This window comes from Periplaneta americana, unplaced genomic scaffold (genome assembly GCF_040183065.1).
Source record: "Periplaneta americana isolate PAMFEO1 unplaced genomic scaffold, P.americana_PAMFEO1_priV1 scaffold_26, whole genome shotgun sequence".
NCBI classification, from domain to species: domain Eukaryota; kingdom Metazoa; phylum Arthropoda; class Insecta; order Blattodea; family Blattidae; genus Periplaneta; species Periplaneta americana.
In genome coordinates, this window is record NW_027185507.1 from 451,768 (window position 1) to 474,109 (window position 22,342).

The 22,342-nt window shown below is 37.4% G+C and overlaps 1 protein-coding gene across 1 annotated transcript in view; it reads right to left on the minus strand.

The window, feature by feature from the left end:
* LOC138693956 (uncharacterized) overlaps positions 1-22,342 on the minus strand; it is a 250,879-nt gene that overhangs the window by 47,367 nt on the left and 181,170 nt on the right. The window contains exon 10 of the mRNA XM_069817684.1: positions 5,365-5,409. Coding sequence (XP_069673785.1) covers positions 5,365-5,409 — 45 coding nt within the window. The remainder of the gene's footprint in view (positions 1-5,364; positions 5,410-22,342) is intronic.

The window sequence follows — 22,342 nt, forward strand, 5'->3', positions numbered from 1 at the left end:
CACCTCCACGCTGGGGCCCCTGGGATCTTTTAAGATGCGAAAGAGAGAGTGGTGTGCGGAAAGCAACGGGAAGCTACCGCATTTATCTTTCCCAAGAAATACTGCAAACATTGCATGATGAGTCTTTCCGGACCTCAACTCTCCCCATTAGAGGGGGATGGTGTGGAAGGACAACAACCCAACAGAGATAGAAAGGGTTGGAACATGGAATGTAAGGACTCTTGTGCAAGCAGTTAAGTTGGAAAACTTGAAGGAAGAAATGAGAAGAAACAAAGTAGATGTGATGGGAATACCAGAAGTGAGGTGGGAAAATAGTGGTGAGTTGGTGAGTGATGAATTTAGGTTGTTTTATTCAAACGGTGAGTGCAAAGGAAGTCATGGTGTTGGTGTATTACTGGGACCTCGTGTAAAAAATAAACTGATATCATTGCGTTATGTAGATGACCGGATGATAATGGTGAGACTACAAGGGAAGAAATGGATTTACTGCTAGTTAAAGTTTACATGCCACGTAGTGGATTACCAGACGAGGAAGTGGAAGAACGCTATGACAAGATAGAAGGGATAGTTGAGAAGGAGAAGGGAGCATGCGTAATCCTAATGGGCGACTGGAACGCGGTAATAGGAGGGGGACAAGATGGAAGAACTGTTGGAAAATATGGATTGGGAAAAAGAAATGATAAAGGAGAATATCTGGTGAAATTCTGTAAAAGAAATGCAACGACTGTTGGAAATACATTAATCCAATAACGTAAACGAAGAAATTACACAGGGACATGCTCAAGGGACGAAAGCAGATATCAAACAGACTATATATTGATACAGGAAATATTCCGAATTTGCTTAAAAATGCGAAGACTTTACCAGGCGCGGATATTAACTCGATCATGTCCTGCTAATAGGCGAAGTAGATATTCGTTTGAAGAAGGTAAGAGGAAGACAAGTGACGAAGAAATTCAACATGCAACACCGGAGAACGAAGAGGACAGAAGAAAATTTGAAGCAGATTTTCAAGAGAAAACTACTACATTAGAATCCACACCTGAGAATAGTAATGAGTACTGGACTCATCTAAAAGCTGCATATAGACAACAGCAGAAGAAACTATAGGATACGCAGAAAGTGTGAGAATTAAGAAATCTTGGGTCACAGGGAAAATGTGGAAGAAGATGGAGGAAAGGGAGAAATGGAAAAACATCTACACAAAAGAAGATAGAAGAAACTACAGGAAGCTTAACAACGAATAAGAAGAGAAACTGATAAAGCAAAGGAAAACTGGATGAAAGATAAATGTGAAGAAATAAAGGATATGTAGAGAAAAGGAAGATATGATTCAATGTAACGCCAAGTAAAAGTTTGGATTTCACAAACAAGAACAGGAATTCCATGTGGTTGATAGAGGACGACATCGGAAATTAAATAACAGACAAACCAGGAATACTAAACAGATGGACGAAATATGTAGAAGAGTTATATGAGACAGGGAATGGTCCATATGACTTAGCTATAGAGGACGAAGAAGCCGTATCATATGACGAGAAAGGATTTCTTATTTTAAGGGAAGAGCTAAACTAGCGCTAAAGAAAATTAAGGATGGAAAAGTAACAGGAGATGATGGAATCCACCTTGAATTAGTGAAATGCTTGGGTGAAGATAAAAAGGAAATTCTATTATTATGCAACGAAATGTATGAAAACGGTCAATGATCTGAAGATTTTATGGAGACAATGTTGCTTCCAATCCAGAAGAAAAATAATTCCAAGAAATGTAATGAGTTCAGGACTATTAGCCTGATATCGCAATCGGCGAAGATTCTGATAAGAATACTGAATCGACGTTTATATTCTAAGATGGAAGAACAGTTGGAAGAAGAGCAGTTTGGCTTAAGGAGGGAAAAGATACGAGAGATGCAATTGGACTGCTAGGAACAATCGGCGAAAGATACCTGGAGAAGAATAAAGAAGTGTACATAGCATTTGTGGACTTAGAAAAGGCTTTTGACAGAGTGGATTGGAATAAGCTGTTCGGAATCCTAAAGAAAATTGGTGTGGATTGAAAGAGAGAAGACTGTTCAGTAATATTTATATGAAACGAGTGAAAGTCAGAATGGGAGAAGAAATGTCAGAAGGAAGTGAAATTTGGTGAGGAGTACGTCAAGGATGTCCGTTATCTCCTACCCTGTTCAATATCTAGTTGGAGGATTTAGTAAAGAACTGTTTTCAAAACATGGGAGGAGTGATAGTAAGAGGAAGTAGAATAACGTGCATAAGATTTACTGATGATACGGCGTTATTAGCAGAAGAGGAAATGATACTAAAGTGTATGCTACTGGAGCTAAATGACAGCTGTGAGCAGTATGGGATGAAGATAAATGCAAACAAGACGAAGTGCACGGCCATAGGAAGAAAAATACAGAAGATAAAGTTACGAATTCTAAATGAGGCAGTGGAGCAAGTGGACAGCTTCAAATACTTGGGGTGTACTATAAGCAGTAACATGAGCTGCTGCCAGGAAGTCTAAAGGGGGATAGCAATGGCCAAGGAAGCTTTTAATAGAAAAAGGAGCATCTTCTGCAAAAAGAACTAAGGAAGAGACTAGTGAAGTGCATTGTATGGAGTGGCACTGTATGGGGCAGAAACATGGACATTAAGACGAAGTGAATAGAAGCGAATAGATGCATTTGAAATCTGGATAAGGAGAAGAATGGGACGTGTGTAGTGGACAGACAGAGTAAGAAATGAACCTGCGTTGGAAAGAGTGGATGAAGAAAGAATTATGCTGAAACTGATCAGGAAGAGAAAATGAATTGGTTGGGTCACTGGCTGAGAAGAAACTCCCTACTGAATGGGCTCTGGAAGGAATGGTGAACGGGCGAAGAAGATATCAGATGATAGACGGCATTAAGATATATGGATCATATGAGGAAACAAAGAGGAGAACAGAAAATAGGAGAGACTGGAGAAAGCTGGGTTTGCAGTGAAAGACCTGCCCTTGGGCAGAACACTAAATGAATGAATGAATGAATGAATGAATGAATGAATGAATGAATGAATGAATGAATGAATGAATGAATGTAGCAACTTACTTCATTCCTTTTTCATACAAAGCAAAATTAACACAAGCTGTCAGACAATGTGAACAATAAGTTGCAAAACTTTTGTATTATGAAATGTGTCTGAAATATCTTGAGCAATTTGAATCTGACAACGTACAGCAAAAGTAAGAATTTTGGAAATAAAATCGTTTAACTATCTTAGCATTCACGTTGTGTAAGGACTGGTGTACAGATAAAAAAAAACATAATGATGAAAAATATATTTGCAAGGAGAACGGGATTTGGAAAAAAAAACTGTGAAAATGGACAAATATTTAACAGACAAGAATAATTGTAAACGAGATAATGATGATGAAAATAAGCATTATTAAAGATTGAAGAGATATCTTATAATGTTAAAAAACTGACAAATTTGACGAAATTGCAACGTATCTGAAATGTACCAGAAGATATATAATTACTTGTTGGAGGTGTATAGTTTCTTTGCAATATTTGGTGCAAGAAGTAGGCTATTGTCTTTCTTCCAGCGTTTATTTTTATATTTAAGGACAGGAAGCCCTAGAGAAATTTTATTAATACCGCTGTCACTTGCCATTTCATCAAACATTAAATTATCGATAATGCATGCTCGAACAATAAATTGTAACTAAAGAGAATATGTGTTCCTATGAATGATTACACTGGGTAACAACGAAAATGTTTCTCTCGATATTTTAATTGTTTCTGGTTCAGTTTTTTGCGCTGATTTCAAATCTATAATTACGTTTTCTGAAATGATAACTGTTCCAGAAATACAACGATATTCTTAATTATGTTTGTTCTACGTTAAAGCATGACTTCCAAATGTGATTGCAGGAATTCAGCGGATTCTTTCTGTTACGTTTGTGGATATTACATCAGTACAAGGCAGAAGAAGCATGACATCAGACCTGGCACCAAGTATTATACAGCTTACTTTGAAGTACCAATACGAGGCCAAGACAATTCATGGGCACCACATGTGTGCTGTGATTCCTGGAAGGATGACTACGAGGATTTCGGAAATGTATGCCTTTCGCTGTTTCCAGAATTTGGAGGGAACCAACCAACCATATGATGATGATAGGTTTTTTACTGGGACTCCAAGGTGGATTCACTAAGTATCCATGCTTCCTCTGTTTATGGGACAACCGAGCAACAATGAAACACTATATCCAATGAGAGTGGCCTTTACGTAACAAACTTGTTCCAGGACAACTGAATGTCCTACATGAATCTCTTATTGTGAGGGAAACGATTTTGCTACATCCTTTCCACATTAAATTAGGAATGGGGAAGGTCTGGACTAGTAGCCATATGCTTTGCGATATATTCGCTCCATTTTTCCACATTTAACTGATGCAAAAGTAATTGCTGGAGTGTTTCCTGGATCTCACATTAGACTGATGCTGGAGGCCATAGAGTTGGAACAAAAATGACACCACTCAATCAAGTACCTGGCAAGCATTTCGTGATGTGCACGGCTTCCTAGGCAATAAGAAGAGTGCAAATTACCGAGAGCAGACTGAGAACTTGCTACATACATATCATAACTTAGGTGCAGAATGTCAACAAAGCTGCATTACCTGCACTCCCATTTGGACTTCTTTATGCAGAATCTAGGCGATGTGTCTGAAGAACATGGAAGACGATTCCACCAAGACATGCAAAGTATGGAATTGCGATATCAAGGAAAACGGGATACAGCCATGATGGGAGACTACGTGTGGGGTTTGGTAGGGATAGTAATCAGCAACACAAGAGGAAAGCACGATCACATCTGCATTTCTAATATACTTAATTCAAGACTGTTATTGTATAAATATGTATTGTCCATCGTAAAGATTGTACTATATAGTCATTATTCTTTCTGATAAGCCTAATAAATATGCATATTACTTAAACATATACAGTTAATTTCCCAAAGAACTATTGACGCTACAATGAAAATACTGATATTTCCGAACTCACCGTATGTGATTTATCGATATGAAACCAAAAAAAAAAAAACCAGGAGAAACAAAAATTTGCTCAAAATTTGTTACCCAGTGTTATGAATTAAGGAAAGTTGATGGAAAGGAGACAATGACTCGCTGTAATCATTGTAAAGATGGAATAAAATGGAATTCTTCAGGTAATCTACAAAGTCCGAAACTGGAATCAATATTCTTGTTCTATAATTAAATCGATTAAAAAAATCCGCGAACACTTTTCCAATGGAGATTATGTTAAGGGAAAGCCTGAATGCAACATATTATACCATTAACTATGTTCACTCATCAGTTACTTACCTCTTCCACTAGAATATGCTCCCAAATTCCGTTGACGAATTTGACCTATAAAAAGAAAATAATCGTCAGAACACATGTCATAAAACACTTGCACATCTCTACAAAATAAACAAACAAGTAAATAATAAACGAGCAGGGAGCAAGCTAATAAAAAAATATTCATACAGGCTACACAGCGGACACAATGTCTGGATCCATTTTTGAGTAAACGTTGGAATTTGTTTATTATTTCAGACTGAACTGCTAGTACGTCGAGTAGGGGAAGTCCCCTAGACACGGACAGCTCCCAGTAGCGGACAACATAATTCTTGCTATGCCAGGTGGATAATAGTGTGCCGATTAATTTTCGGCACCCTGTGTTCTCCGTATTCATTTTCCTTTCGGTTGATCTATCGTACCCGGTTTCCATTAGGTTCTCCTTCGTATACTCCATTTCCTCTCTAATTTCTTGTATGGATATGGAAAGCGAGATTATTGGTTGAGTTATGGTTGATTCTTATTGGTTATTTTTCTGTTTTCTTATTGGTGTTCTTTTCAAAAATTTTCCGTTACTTGGTTGGCGGCTTCTGTTGACCACGCGGTGGGAAGATTTGGAGTTCGGAGTAGGCAGTCACGGGGAGAGGCTCGGGTTGGGTGCGAGGACATCGGAGAGAGAGGCGCAGTCTGGGGAGTGACGTAGGAGATGGACGTCGGTCAAGCGTCTGGGTTACATTGCGGGTTGTCAGCGCAGTTATAGCCGGGTTTGTGCCTATGTTGGATATTTGTCGTCAGCAGTTAATGTTAATATTAGTCTCTAGCTGTGAGTCCTTGGAGAGCTAGTGCCTGTGTTGGACACTGAAGGATTTGGTGGTTCGTGAGCAAGACGGCGGGCGACCTATTCATTTCGGGACTTGGTGTCTGTGTTCGATATGGCTGTAAATTATGCCGATTCATCGCCCATGTCACATATTCATATATTTCCTTGGAAAAGTTCCCGATGAGCAGGTTATAATGGGACTTCGCTTAACTCTCCGCAGACCGAGTGCATGGTCGAGTACAGAGAAGCTGCCGGCAAGGACAGGCACGATGCAAGCATTGTGTCGGAGGAATGTTTATGTCGCTCAGTGATCACATGAACTAGTGGACGACGAGTGATTGTGGACTGACTGAATGTGCTTTATGGAAAAGCTGGTGTTTAGTTACTTTTCCATTCCCCACGACTACAGGGTGACTGCGGCATGTGGAAACGTGGCACTTGGGATTTGTTATATCTCGGTGTGCTCACATCAGTTTTTCAGTTATTTTCTAGAGATCGCGGGACAAATGAACTTCCCCATGACTTGCTGGTCAGGCTGGGATCAGTGGAGATAGCCGTTCAGTGAGTAACGCCTCAGCCAACTATCGGCGATCACCGAGGATCAGCACTGCAGTGCGAGAGCGTCCTGTGGATGGCGGCGATCGTTTATGGATGAGTCGGCCGTGGGGTCACCAAGCTATTCAGAGCGGGTTTAGATGCTGCAAATTAGTTTTCTGTCTGCGCATACTGATTAGCAGCATCTCGATGCTGCCTAGCAGAGACCGGCAAATCACACAAGACTCACGCCCGTACCCGGTTGCGGTCAGGCTTGGGTTCCGGTGACGCTACAAAGCAAGTTAACTTTTAGCCTGAAGCCATTGAGCCCGGGTTTTATAGGTTCAGTCCAGGCGGGACCCAAGAAAGCCTGCCTGTTTGCTCGTATTATAAGGCAGAGTGACTTGCATTCACGGAAGACAGTCTGCGCTGGTTAAGATGAAACAGTACTAGTTTGAAACCTAAGTTCGTTGGCTATTTAGTCACTTCAAAAAATCTTTATCTTATGGTCCAACACGGCAGATATTTCTTGATTAAAGAAACACAGTTTTACGATTTATTGCGCTACAGAATTCATAAAATTATAAGACAATATTATACATTTCATATTCCTGCAAAGTGCATCTGACTCAACAAAATAGTAACATTTCGTAACTTGTGACTAGTTGGGAAGAGGAGAGGAGAGGAGAGGAGAGGAGAGGAGAGGAGAGGAGAGGAGAGAAGAGAAGAGAAGAGAAGAGAAGAGAAGAGAAGAGAAGAGAAGAGAAGAGAAGAGAAGAGAAGAGAAGAGAAGAGAAGAGAAGAGAAGAGAAGAGAAGAGAAGAGAAGAGAAGAGGGCACGGGAGGGGATGTGAGAGGACGGGAGGGGAGGGGAGAAGAGAAGAGGAGAGAAGAGAAGAGAAGAGAAGAGGGGAGAGGAGAGGAGAGGAGAGGAGAGGAGAGGAGAGGAGAGGAAGAGGAGAGGAGAGGAGAGGAGAGGAGAGGAGAGGAGAGGAGAGGAGAGGAGAGGAGAGGAGAGGAGAGGAGAGGAGAGAGAGAGGAGAGGAGAGGAGAGGAGAGGGAGAGGAGGAAATATGTTGAAAAGATATTGTAACAATTATTGTGAATATCAACAACTATTATAGAAAAAAATATTTCATTTTAACTTTCTCCTATCAACAATTAAAAGCTTTATGAATACCTGTAAACTGTATAAAAGTTTTTCGTTCTTCAGAATACTGATTTGCTATTTAAATTGTGAGGGACAGATTTGTTCTCATTTATGAAGCTGAAAGTTTGAATGGTTTGCATTAAATTTATATTACTACGATGAAAAGGAAAGTGCAAGTAATTTATAATAACTGTTGGTATTTAATGGATATTATGTTGACGAGAAATAGTTTGCTTTGTCTTTATTAACGGTACGTTTCAGAAGACAACAAATTAAGTTTTCAGTAGTTTATCTATATCTATAGGCTTCTTGTCAGGTTTGAATGACTTGGTTCATATTTATCATGCATCTGAAAGCAGCAGTCTGGCGCAGGTCGGAGGAACCCAACAGGCCATTCGGGTCACTCTTAGGACTGTTTGGGAGTCACGTGCAACCACACTGCCTGCCTGCTTGAGAGGGAAGGTTGCAGGCGGGCGAACGATACGAAGCGTAAGCCCGCTCACGGACGTAAACAGTTACGGGCAGCCTGATCGAGTTCGCCGGCTCTGCTGCCTGTATGTGTCGGTGCATCGCCGGCGGTATGCTATGATGAGCGGGCTCTACTGCCTGTATGTGTCGGTGCATCGCCGGCGGTATGCTATGATGAGCGGGCGGCGACCTAGTTGCCACAAGATAGTGCGTGGTTTTTCCCCCGAGAGCTCTCTGCCTGTTCTACGCTTTTGAGTGTTGTCGTTTTATGGGTTATGAATGATTGCTATTATATTCTTGCTTGTGTGGGTTGTAGGTGGTTGTGGATGGGTTGAGTGATATTCTGTCTGGGTACACAATTATGAGTATGACAGATTTTCATTGCATTTTTGTTGGAGTACTTTGTCTGGTTGTGCGTGATTTGGGGGTTTTCTGTCTGCGCACAGAATTTATATTATTTATATTTATGTACTAGATTTAGTCATATCTTTAAAAATTGTTATTAAAGCGGCCGTTGATATTTAACCATATTGGTTTATTAACTTACCCACCGTCCAACAACAAGTTTCGTAGTTACGCAAGATCTTTGACGGACACGGACCCGGTGCCCCTCCCTAAAAGGGGCCCCAAAAAGTTCACACGCCACAACAGACGGCAACTATTTATCGTTAAAAAGTAATTGTTGGTTCACTGGATTCGACAGGTTGAGACATCCTCTACAGTAGATTACGTGGATTTTAGTGTGAGGTTATGTTTTCCAACTGCTATGTATTATTTTCTACACTTTATGCTGTCTCGTGAGCGACCGTAGCGTTTGTGATATGTAGTTACTGGATTGTATATTAAAAGGGTTTATGTACTATATGGCTTTGACTTGCGACTGACTATGATTGGAAGCGGGAAATTTCAGGTCAGCGTGCTAGTCATTCTGTATCGGACAGTATCTGTTCTCCCAGTACCGAACAAGAAAATATCATCAAGGATAAGATTTCACAACCTATTTCTTATTTCAAGACCTTTATTCTGACGTGGAAAATAATAAGAGAGGCAAATGTGAAGAGAATAATATGAAATGTGCATTGCGGAAAGTTACGGAACAGGGATCACTATCAGAGAGACAGCTGCGCATGTCTCGTTCCTGAGGAGACATAGTTAAGGAACTAAAATCAGGGAATTCAATTACTACAGTGCAAATCTGGTAAAGAAAATGGAATCGTAAAAAGAACTATCGACTTTAACGTATAGAATGCATAATCTCTTTGAAAGCAATGATAAATACTGGGTACAGTGGATTGTATGTGGAGATTGGGCGCATTTGGACTGTACTGATTCAGATAACATAGATTGTTTTGTATGTTCATTGTGAGTAAACCCAATAATTGTCCCACACAATCATTCTCTTCAAGTAGTATGGCAAAGGATTGTTGTGGCATCAGAAATGTCCACTTTCGATTGAAAACACTTTCATCCTAATGATTCTTTCTTTTTAATTGCTTGTATTTGTTTTAAATTGTGTAACAAATAGTGTTTACTGCATGTCCGACACTGGGATTCATTATTTTTTGCAGTGCTCTAATATCAAGGTTGTTTAACTTTAATTTGTTCATGTAATTTGTCTTAACTGTAGGCCATTAAATTCATGGAGATTGTGACAGGGAGAGTCAACTGATCATATTTGCAGTGCTCTTATTGGAATTAGTCACTTAAATTTTCCACAATTGTTGAAAAGGCTTAAGTGTCCGGTAGCCTACTGGGAGACCTTTCCCTACTGAAGAACGTGTGGCTATTGTCGTTGCCCGACTGTGCCTTTTAACATTATCTAGAGGTGCAACAGGAGTTTACACGTAAACTACAAAAACCGGAGCCAACACAAGCAAATATCCGACTCCTTGTCAATAAATTAAAAAAACAGGAAACGCTGCCGATGAGCCACGTTTTGGTAGACTTCCTATGCCCTAGCAGACTAAGGAGCGTATTCGAGAAGTCATCGAGAGCAGCCCTCGAGCATCTAGTCATCGTCCAATTATGTAACCAGCTGATCAACTGTTTGAAGTTCACACAAAAAAAGCAACCTTATCACATTCAGGGGTTGCGACAAAGATTACGCAGCTCATAGGGAGTGTGTTGGGATTTGAGACCAATAGTAAATTTAATGTATGACTGGGTTCACAAAAGCACTGTTTGTCTGTTGATGTTCGCAGAAAGTGCCGCCATTACAGGTGACATTTACATGAGTATGCTGGAAAATCTATTGAATTACAGTCACAACAGGATTATACTGTTGACACCGTTACCTTTCAGCAAGATGGAGCACCCTCCATTTCCTCATTTTGCGTTAGTTGTGATAAGATTCCTCAACCAACGCTTTTCTAACAGATGAATAGGCAAAGGTTCAACACTAGCATGGTCACTGCCATCACGCTCACTAATTTGACGCTCTTAGATATTTTTTGCTTTGGGTGTCATCAAGTCAAGCGTGTATAAAGCGAAGTAAGAAATCTACAGGACCTGAAGAATCGGATTTCACACGCATCTGCAGCGACATGCTTGCTTAGGGCTTCATTCATGCTGGGCATAATGCTTTGACGTGAAGAGCGGTCATATTGAATTATGATGACTTACATATGTCGTAACAATAGCTCTATATAAAGTTCATGCCAAAATAACCATTATTTCATTAAAATGGAACCAGACATTATGTATGTATGTATGTATGTATGTATGTATTTATGTATGTATTTTTTAATTCTTATTATTGGGTTATTTTACGACGCTATATCAACATCTAGGTTATTTAGCGTCTGAATGAAATGAAGGTGATAATGCCGGTGAAATGAGTCCGGGGTCCAGCACCGAAAGTTACCCAGCATTTGCTCATATTGGGTTGAGAGAAAACCCTGGAAAAAACCTCAACCAGGTAACTTTCCCGACCGGGATTCGAACCCGGGCCACTTGGTTTCGCGGCCAGACGCGCTGACCGTTACTCCACAGGTGTGGACTGTATGTATGTATGTATGTATGTATGCATGTATGTATGTATGTATGTATGTATGTATGTATGTATGATTTACGACGAATTGGAGAAAGCGAAGAGACACATTTTAAATCTGGATATGGAAAGAGTTGGTGAAGAAAACGCCAACACTGATCAGGAAGAGAAAAATTAATTGGTTTGGTCACTGGCTGAGAAGAATGTCAACTGAAGGATGCACTGGAAGGAATGGTGAACGGGAGAAAAGTTCGGGCAGAAGAACATATCAGATGATAGACGACATTAAGATATATGGATCATATGAGAAGACAAAGAGGAAGGCAGAAAATAGGAAAGACTGGAGAAAGCTGGGTTTGCAGTGAAAGACCTACCCTTGGACCGAACACTGAATGAATAAATTAATAAATGAATTAATTGATGAATGAATGAATGAATTAATTAATATACAGAGTGGAAGCGAAACAACGTTCCTGATTGAAAGGCACGATAGGTTACACGCAAATGAATAGAAAACCTATATTACGTTTTGTGATTAAATACACGGTTAATTAGAAAAATAAGTTGGAAGTTTCAGCAGTCCGGCAACATCGCCACTCACACACACTTGTCGTGATACAGATGTAAGAGGTCAAGGAACTCGGTGTGTCGCTAGACGAGCTGTTGTCTGCGCTGTGTTGCAACGTGCAATGGCTCGCAATGAGGGATTTTAAAATTAAATTTACACGAAAATCGTCCACAATATTGAAATACGTCAGAGGGATGAATTATTCTTTATTAGATTTTCTATCGATATGGACAAAAATAACGATCTTACTTGCAGTAGTTACAGAACAATAGGCTGTTAAAAATTCGAAAAAAAAAAAATATTTTCTGAAAAAAAAAATATTATTAACTTTGCACCAATATGATATTATAGTTTATTGTTACATACTCATTCATGACTATGAATCAAATTACATAATCCAAAAGCCTGAACTACACAGAATCACCGACTTTGGCTACTTCGTAATAGGGAGCCACGAGTCTGAGGATCATAAACCAAGCTGTCTGACATTATTCAGCGACAGATATCAGCGGACTAAAATTAATAATTCCCCGATTTTATTTATCTCCTTAGTAGATATTAGCCTAAGCTTTTGTGTCCTGGTGTGTTGTTACTTTCAATAACTGTCCAATTGCTCTGTAATTTACACGAAGACATGCACAAAACTTGTCAGATATTTAATACCGACTTACAAACCTCTTGCAGTACGAAATGGCACCGCCATGATCTTCAGTAATAATTGCAATGTTATGATGTACAGAAACATTAATAACTTTATTTTGGAACACGAAAATGAAATGATTTTTCCTGGGAGGAACTGGTGCAGAGAAATGAAATATAGCAATGAAAAATGTGTTTGTTTTAAGAAAAAGAAATCGTGGTTTGATGAATATTGTTGCAGGATAGTAGAAAGAAGAAAACAGGCAAAATTGAAATTCTTACAGGATCCAGTTGAGGCGAATAGAGGTATTTATTTCAATCAAAGACGGGAAGCGAGTCGTACACTTAGGAGTTCAAACAGAGTTACTTGAAGGAGAACTGAATGCGAATATAAACAAATAGAAGGTATAAAAACATCAGAGATTTATATAAGGGTATAAAGGAATTTAAGAACGGATATCAGGCAAGGGTAAACGTGATCAAGGATGAGAATGGTGACTTGCTTGCAGACTCTCATTGAATCCTGAACAGATGCAAAAAACTAGTTTGGGAAATTACTAAATGTACAAAGGCCAAATAGAAATGATCGGGACGAAATTCAAATACAAGTTGCTGTGACATCAACACTATCTGAAATCGAAACTGCGATAGAAAATCTGAAAAACTACAAGTCTCCAGGTATCGATCAAATTCCAGCAGAATTAATACAAGAGGGTGGAAGTGAATTATCTAGCGAAATTGATAAACTTGTACTTGCTATTTGGGAAAAGGAAATTGTACCAGAACAATGGAAGGAGTCCATAATTGTACCTATTTTTAAGAAGGGGGACAAGACTAACTGTAGTAACTTTCGAGGAATATCACTTTTGTTGACGTCGTACAAAATTTTGTCAAATATTCTGTTGAGAAGATTAACTCCATACTTAGATCAAATTACTGGTTATCATCAGTGTGGTTTCAGACTTAAAGATCGACTATTGATCAGATTTTTTTATTCGACAGATATTGGAAAAAAATGGGACTATAAGGGTGCAGTATATCAGTTATTCATAGATTTCAAAAAAGGCATATGACTCGTTGTAGAGAGAAGTTTTAAATAATATTCTTATTGAATTTGGTATTCCCAAGAAACTAGTTAAATCAATTAAAATGTGTCTCAGTGAAATTTACAGCAGAGTCCGTAAGGGTCAGTTTCTGTCAGTTGCGTTTCCAATTCACTGCGGGCTAAAGCAAGGAGATGCACTATCACCTTTACTTTTTAACTTTGCTCTAGAGTATGCCATTAGGAAAGTCCAGGATAACAGAGAGGGTTTGGAATTGAACGGGTTACATCAGCTGCTTGTCTATGCGGATGACATGAATATGTTAGGAGAAAATCCACAAACGATTAGGAAAAACACGGGAATTTTACTTGAAGCAAGTAAAGAGATAGGTTTGGAAGTAAATCCCGAAAAGACAAAGTATATTACTATGTCTCGTGACCAGAATATTGTACGAAATGTAAATATAAAAATTGGAAATTTTTCCTTTGGAGAGGTGGAAAAATTTAAATACCTGGGAGCAACAGTAACAAATATAAATGATAGTCGGGAGGAAATTAAACACAGAATAAATATGGGAAATGCCTATTATTATTATTCAGTTGAGAAGCTTTTATCATCCAGTCTGCTGTCAAAAAATCTGAAAGTTAGAATTTATAAAACAGTTATAGTACCGGTTGTTCCATATGGTTGTGAAACTTGGACTCTCACTTTGAGAGAGGAACATAGGTTAAGGGTGTTTGAGAATAAGCATCGTAAGAAAATATTTGGGGCTAAGAGGGATGAAGTTACAGGAGAATGGAGGAAGTTACACAACACAGAACTGCACGCATTGTATTCTTCACCTGACATAATTAGGAACACTAAATCCAGATATTTGAGATGGGGAGGGCATGTAGCACGTATGGGCGCATGCAGAAATGCTTATAGAGTGTTAGTTGGGAGGCCGGAGGGAAAAAGACCTTTGGGGAGGCCGAGATGTAGATGGGAAGATAATATTAAAATGGATTTGAGGGAGATGGGATATGATGATAGAGAATGAATTAATCTTGCTCAGGATAGGGACCAATGGCGGGCTAATGTGAGGGCGGCAATGAACCTCCGGGTTCCTTAAAGGCCAGTAAGTAAGAAGTTTGCGAGTGTTTATTGGGAAATAATCTAGAAATACAATTGAGATTTTGAATGAAATTTGGAGCTTATTTATTAGGATACAGTTTAGAAATAGAGATTTTAAAATATGTCCGATAAATCCGGAGTCCGTTGAATCGATGTCCGTTAAATCGAAAGTCTACTGTATTAGTATGGAAAGGATAAAAAATGAACTCATATGGAAAAGTCTGAAAACGTGTTAAAGTGATGGTGGACCGACAAGCAGGAATGTGAAGGTTCAGCATGACTAAAATTGGAAAGTTGCCTGAAAATAAATATAATATCATACCATACCACACCACAATACTAGTGCTGCTCATCGGAGTGACTACTACCGCGGAGGAATCGGAGATTACGAATAAAGCCCTCCACCGGTGATCTCCGGCACTATCGTAGGTGGAACAGGGAAAATACGGAGGGATGCGGTGGTTCGGAGCGAAGTGAAGGTCGAGGACGTAGAGCTGAAGGACGACCGACGCGTACGGACTGAGGGTAGTTGTGAGTGGAATAAAATGGTACTAAATCGTATATCCGTCGCATGGGAATTCTTTAATTTAGTTGGAGATAATAATAAAGTCGCACGCTGTCGGCGAATTTACTCTAAGGGTGGTGGTACTTCGAATTTGTTAGACCATTTGAAGCGATCGCACAATCGCGAACTTGAAGAAACTAAGTAAGTAAATTTAACTATTAAAATACACTTCTGATCTCTTTTAAAAAGTGTGTTTACTTTGATTTATACTCTATATAATAAAAAGTGTATTTACTTTGATTTATACTGTATATAATAAAAAGTGCGTTTACTTTGATTTATACTGTATATAATAAAAAGTGTGTTTACTTTGATTTATACTGTACATAATAAAAAGTGTGTTTACTTTGATTTATACTGTATATAATAAAAAGTGCGTTTACTTTGATTTATACTGTATATAATAAAAAGTGCGTTTACTTTGATTTATACTGTATATAATAAAAAGTGTGTTTACTTTGATTTATACTGTATATAATAAAAAGTGTGTTTACTTTGATTTATACTGTATATAATAAAAAGTGCGTTTACTTTGATTTATACTGTATATAATAAAAAGTGTGTTTACTTTGATTTATACTTTATATAATAAAAAGTGTGTTTACTTTGATTTATACTGTATATAATAAAAAGTGTGTTTACTTTGATTTATACTTTATATAATAAAAAGTGTGTTTACTTTGATTTATACTGTATATAATAAAAAGTGCGTTTACTTTGATTTATACTGTATATAATAAAAAGTGTGTTTACTTTGATTTATACTTTATATAATAAAAAGTGTATTTACTTTGATTTATACTGTATATAATAAAAAGTGCGTTTACTTTGATTTATACTGTATATAATAAAAAGTGTGTTTACTTTGATTTATACTGTATATAATAAAAAGTGCGTTTACTTTGATTTATACTGTATATAATAAAAAGTGTGTTTACTTTGATTTATACTGTATATAATAAAAAGTGCGTTTACTTTGATTTATACTGTATATAATAAAAAGTGTGTTTACTTTGATTTATACTTTATATAATAAAAAGTGTGTTTACTTTGATTTATACTGTATATAATAAAAAGTGTGTTTACTTTGATTTATACTTTATATAATAAAAAGTGTGTTTACTTTGATTTATACTGTATATAATAAAAAGTGCGTTTACTTTGATTTATACTGTATATAATAAAAAGTGTGTTTACTTTGATTTATACTGTATATAATAAAAAGTGCGTTTACTTTGATTTATACTGTATATAATAAAAAGTGTGTTTACTTTGATTTATACTTTATATAATAAAAAGTGTATTTACTTTGATTTATACTGTATATAATAAAAAGTGGTGCGTTTACTTTGATTTATACTGTATATAATAAAAAGTGTGTTTACTTTGATTTATACTGTATATAATAAAAAGTGCGTTTACTTTGATTTATACTTTATATAATAAAAAGTGTGTTTACTTTGATTTATACTGTATATAATAAAAAGCGTGTTTACTTTGATTTATACTTTATATAATAAAAAGTGTGTTTACTTTGATTTATACTGTATATAATAAAAAGTGCGTTTACTTTGATTTATACTTTATATAATAAAAAGTGTGTTTACTTTGATTTATACTTTATATAATAAAAAGTGTATTTACTTTGATTTATACTGTATATAATAAAAAGTGCGTTTACTTTGATTTATACTGTATATAATAAAAAGTGTGTTTACTTTGATTTATACTGTATATAATAAAAAGTGCGTTTACTTTGATTTATACTGTATATAATAAAAAGTGTGTTTACTTTGATTTATACTTTATATAATAAAAAGTGTGTTTACTTTGATTTATACTGTATATAATAAAAAGTGTGTTTACTTTGATTTATACTTTATATAATAAAAAGTGTGTTTACTTTGATTTATACTGTATATAATAAAAAGTGCGTTTACTTTGATTTATACTGTATATATTAAAAAGTGTGTTTACTTTGATTTATATATAAAAGTTCTAATAAATAATTTCGTGGTGTTGTGTGCAGACAGAGTAACATTGCGAATGAAAAACTGAGAGGCAGAAGAATTTCAGCAAAAAGGACCCTCTGAGATTGATCCAGCATATTGCTACGAGATGAAACTCCAAACTTCAGTGATGAGCCGCTTACTTGAAATGAAATATGAGTTGGTGATTGTGTTGTCAGAAAAGCCAAACGCTCCTAGGACGCTAACAGGTCCGTATTTGGAAATCTCTATGGCGTGGACCAGGTTAGATAGATTCTCTGAGTAGGTCTAAATTTTAAAATGTAGGCATGTAAGTGTTTAGGCTAACATTAAGAGTCGCGGTTGTGGTACTCGTACTTGCTGTCAAAAATAAATTATTACCATTCAGATACACATTGACGGTTAATTAGTGATATCGATTTCGTAGTTTTAAAATTACGCAAAACATTTGATACGATTTCTTTTAACTGCTTTAGTGCTATTGTTCCAAAGGTTCACAGTCTAGAAAAAAAATTCTTGAAATTTCTATAAAACGTAACTTTCGAGGCAATAAAAATCATACATAATTATGGAATATTTAAAAGGCAACTTGAGTTATTAGATTAAAATATTGAGTTTCATTCTGAAACTAAAGAAACGTGTGGTAATAATATAATTACAATTATCCTTAAGTTGATATCCGCTTATATTTTTTATTACAGAGGAAGAGTGACGCGTTTTAGAAGAGACAGTTCAAATACTGACACCCTTTAACTCAATGATCACAATCCTGTCTCGTGAAGAATCTCAATAAATTATTTTGGACAGTAAACTTTAACCCATTGATACCACACGTTTCTTTTGTCCCATTCTGAAACTCCCTTAATATATTTTACGTTAAACTAAACCGATTAGAATAATAATTGACAAAAACTGTTTGTGAATAAACGAGTGTTTACTGTACAGGCAAATTATAAATGTTTACATTAGCTACTGAAAAGCTTTACTTCTGCGTTAGTTTTCAGTTAATTTTAATGTTATTAATTTGATCAATGATATAAAACTAATACGCCTTTCCACATATACTATGAATTTCAAAACTAGAAAAAAAATCTGTCAGCTAACATAATACTTCAGGCAAAACAAGAAAAAAAGAAGAGCCAAAGAGAGAGAGAGGTAAATAAAAAAGAGAAAATAAACAAAGAAATTACGCACTTATTCTAAAAGATACGCGGACTCCAATCACTACCCGATCAGCAGTAGTGTCAGAGTTGTAAGCTCCAAAACCGGTGTGGAGCTAGAGTCAGTGCGTGAACTTGCTTATGTCTGTGGAAACACCGGAGCACGCAGCGAGTCTAGTGGAGCGCTCCGCTCCGTTTAGTCTCTGTCTAACAACGCTGCCTTAAAGGAATGCTCAGCGGAAAATGCATGTCTGCGCCACAGCACATATGCAACCTGCGCTGCATCAATCGGAGATAACCAGACGTCTCCGATTGAAAGCGCGCAAACAACCGCTCCGGAGAAAACCTAATCATAAGCAGCACTACACACTACACTACGCTACACTATATATATCATATCGTGCCATATCAGGCATAAAACGAATTGTGTTTTTATAGCGTTTATTTTTATCACCCCTGCTTGAGCGTATCCGATGACTGCTTATACTGCCTACTCATAAGACGATTTTACGAGTAACAATACTTTCGCTGAAATGATAAGTGGCAGCACCAAATAGATTATGTGCATCCATGTCTGCTCCCAACTATGGAAAAAAAAAAGTTCTGTTTTGTGCCAATGTGACATATAGAAGTGTGTTAGGAATAATAACCGTCAGAAACTTGTGACAGAAACTCTTGTGGATAAATTCGTGAAACCCGTACTTAGTAATCTAAGGAAGTTCCACACAGAGAAAGTTTTTCGGTTGTCTTGTTTTTTGAAGAGCAAAGAATGTAACGGAATAACGAAGAGGAAGAAGAAGCTATTACAGCAGCGAAACAAAGCAACATTCTAATCACATAATATAACCATGAAGCACAGGCTGGGACTGATATCCACAAGCGATTGCACTTGCCGTTAGGAGCTGCCAAATTCGATTTTTTTTCTATTCGCTACATGTTTGACCATTGCATGACCCGGCGATATAAGCAGTCATGGAATGCATAAATGCGTTCGAGCAGGCAAGGATTCTTATATTTGAAACAGTAAGCCCTAGAGCAGCGGTAGCGAAAATGTAATCCTGCGCCGAGCCACTGTGTAACCTGCAACGTGCATAGCACCTATGGAGGGAGGCGGACACCCGAAGGGGAAGTGCAGCAACTGTCTGACTTATTAACGGATTTTCATTTTCCTTATGTCTAGCATTTAAATATAATTTTATACAGTACAAGGCTACAAACTAATGTTTAGTACGTGTATCGAAGAAAGAAATGAACAATAAATGAACAATATCACAACCTAAAATTAACTGTCTTCAGAATGTCTCTGCGACAAAGTTTCAAAATCAGGAATTATGTCACTTACTGCCAGTCGTAGTTGATCACGAAGTTATTTGTCTGTCAGTCGTGATCTAAATTTGGTTTTTACTATTTTAATTGTTGAAAATAATTTTTCACAAACGTAAGTTGTGGCGAACATGGCTTCAACAGAGCAAGCGAAAGAACGAAGCTTCGGATATTTATCTTTTGGCAAAGACTTGAAAGTTCAACATTTGTCAAGTCCTTGCATCTGGCTTTCATTTGACATCACATTGTACATCAGTGAGTTCAAATTGAAGAGCTAACCGCATTATTCGTACATCTGCTGAAAAAGGGTCCACGTACAAAGATGATGATGATGATGATGATGATGATGATGATGATAACAACAACAATAACACTTAACCTTTTAATGTTTCATCAGTAACATGTAGTCTAATGTCGTTTTATGTTATAGGGTAAACAATGGTAATTTCGTGATAATATCATGAAAATTCATTTAAAATGCGAATGTGTAAATATATCCTCATTCCGATTTTTTCATCTAAAAGACGATAATTTGCTGTACAAATCTGGAGACAAAAAGGTTGGACATGTTCTTGAACAAGTGCCAAAAACTACTTTTACAACTTAAGCTAAAAGGTTGGTTATTTCGTGATAACCTTGGTAATTTCGTGATATTACATTGATAATTTCGTGAGAGGTAGAAGAACTGTGGAAAAATTTATTAAAGTCAAATGAAATTCTCATTAATTGTTACAAGACTTCAAACATAGTAATTCCGTCTAATATTCATAGCAAGAAAACATAATAAGAAAGAAATCAAAGTACGAATTGTAATTGAAAAGGGATCTTCTTTGTCTGAAAGGATGAACACTTTTATTACGGACTTTACTATAGCCTACTAGGGTAATTCCAAAAGTAATGCATAACATTTGTTTAAAAATTATATTTTTATCCTACAGCTTTGCTATTTTCACAGAATATAGATGCATCCTTTAGGAATAAACTGTCACTTTTCCACATAATCCCCGTCCCTTCCAACTGCTTTACGTAACCTAGGGACGACGGCCTGTAGACCAGCACGGTTAAAAGTCTGGACCAACACGTCTGAGCCACTCTTTAGCGGTGTGCACAAGGGAGTCATCTTCTAGCCTCGTTCCGCGAAGGGATCCTTCAATTTATCAAAGAGATGGTAATCGCATGATGCCAGTTCAGGACTGTAAGGCGGATGTTTCAGTGTTGTCTATCCGAATTTTCTGATCTGGTCTGTGGTCTTGTGACTGACATATGGCTGTGCGTTGTCGTGCAATAGCAGAACATCCTGCTTCTCCCGACGTCGTCGAACACGACTCAGTCGAGCTTGAAGTTTCTTGAGAGTTGCCACATACGTGTTAGAATTAATGGTGGTTCCGTGTGGCATGATGTCCACACGCAAGAGTCCTTCTGAATCGAAAAACACAGTAGCCATAACTTTTCCTGCCGAAGGTGTACTTTTGAATTTCTATTTCTTTGGTGAATTTGCATGATGCCACTCCATTGTCTGCTTCTGTCTCCGGTCCAAAATGGTGGAGCCATGTTTCGTCTTCTGTCACAATTCTTGCAAGTAAGTCATCTAGCACTTATCATTGGCACTTAGCATGATAACAAATCAAACAGAAGCTACACTGAACCCACTGCGTCCCCCTTTTCTTTTTGTTATCACATCTTATCTTCAGATTTCTAAAATTCGTATTGTAATACAATTTTAAAAAAGTATAAAAAGTAACGCTTAATGCTCAACAAAATTTCGCCTCAAACAACTAAGATTTCTATCAGTAAAGCTAAGCCTATATGGCGACTACATCTGTATCTAAAATTCCAAAAACATTTCCTAAAATTTCATGAAAATACAATAGATATTTGTATCAAATATCATATGCTTACCTTGAGGAATAAGCCTGTAATGTAATTACAAACATCCACAAAATTTGTACGCCTGAGAAGTCGACGCAAACTTGCTCTCTCCAAACATAAAAGCTCACTGAAGCATCTACAATAGTCACACAAAGCGTGGCTGTATGTTTCTGGAACCTGGACAACATATGTGTTATGCCCAGGGCTAGGCTAGCAGATGCTCAAAATGTCCTTCTCTGCACGAACACACGCTTCAGCACGCCGCGCCGTCTGACCTCTCGCTGCACGTTATCCAATTCGTGCTGGTGTATCTCCATTGCAGCCGTGTTAAACTTTGCAACGAGCTCTTCCCTGCTTGCTATCTCAGTTTGGTACACTTTCTCCTTCATGCAGCCCCAAAGAAAGAAGTCCAATGGTGTTAGGTCTGTAACTCGTTAAGAACGCCCTGTAGCATGATTTCCTGTGGAGTATTAAATTTGAAACAGGAACAGTGTCAGCGGAATACACGGTCTTGAGATGCTTAGCCAGCGTTGTAGTCTTGTCGGGCGTGTGGTAAATCACTACCTACAATGAAGTATTCTTACGCCACAGATCATTGCTGGCTAATCGCATTGGTCCAGTAGAACAAAGCATGCATTTTAATTGGTTAAAATTATATCACGCATTGTTCGAAATCTTTTCTTGCGCGTAATCTCATTATAGCGACTTATCACTGTATTGCACTGAATAAAATTAAATGTAAGAGATGTTTGATTAAGATGACATCTGTAAGT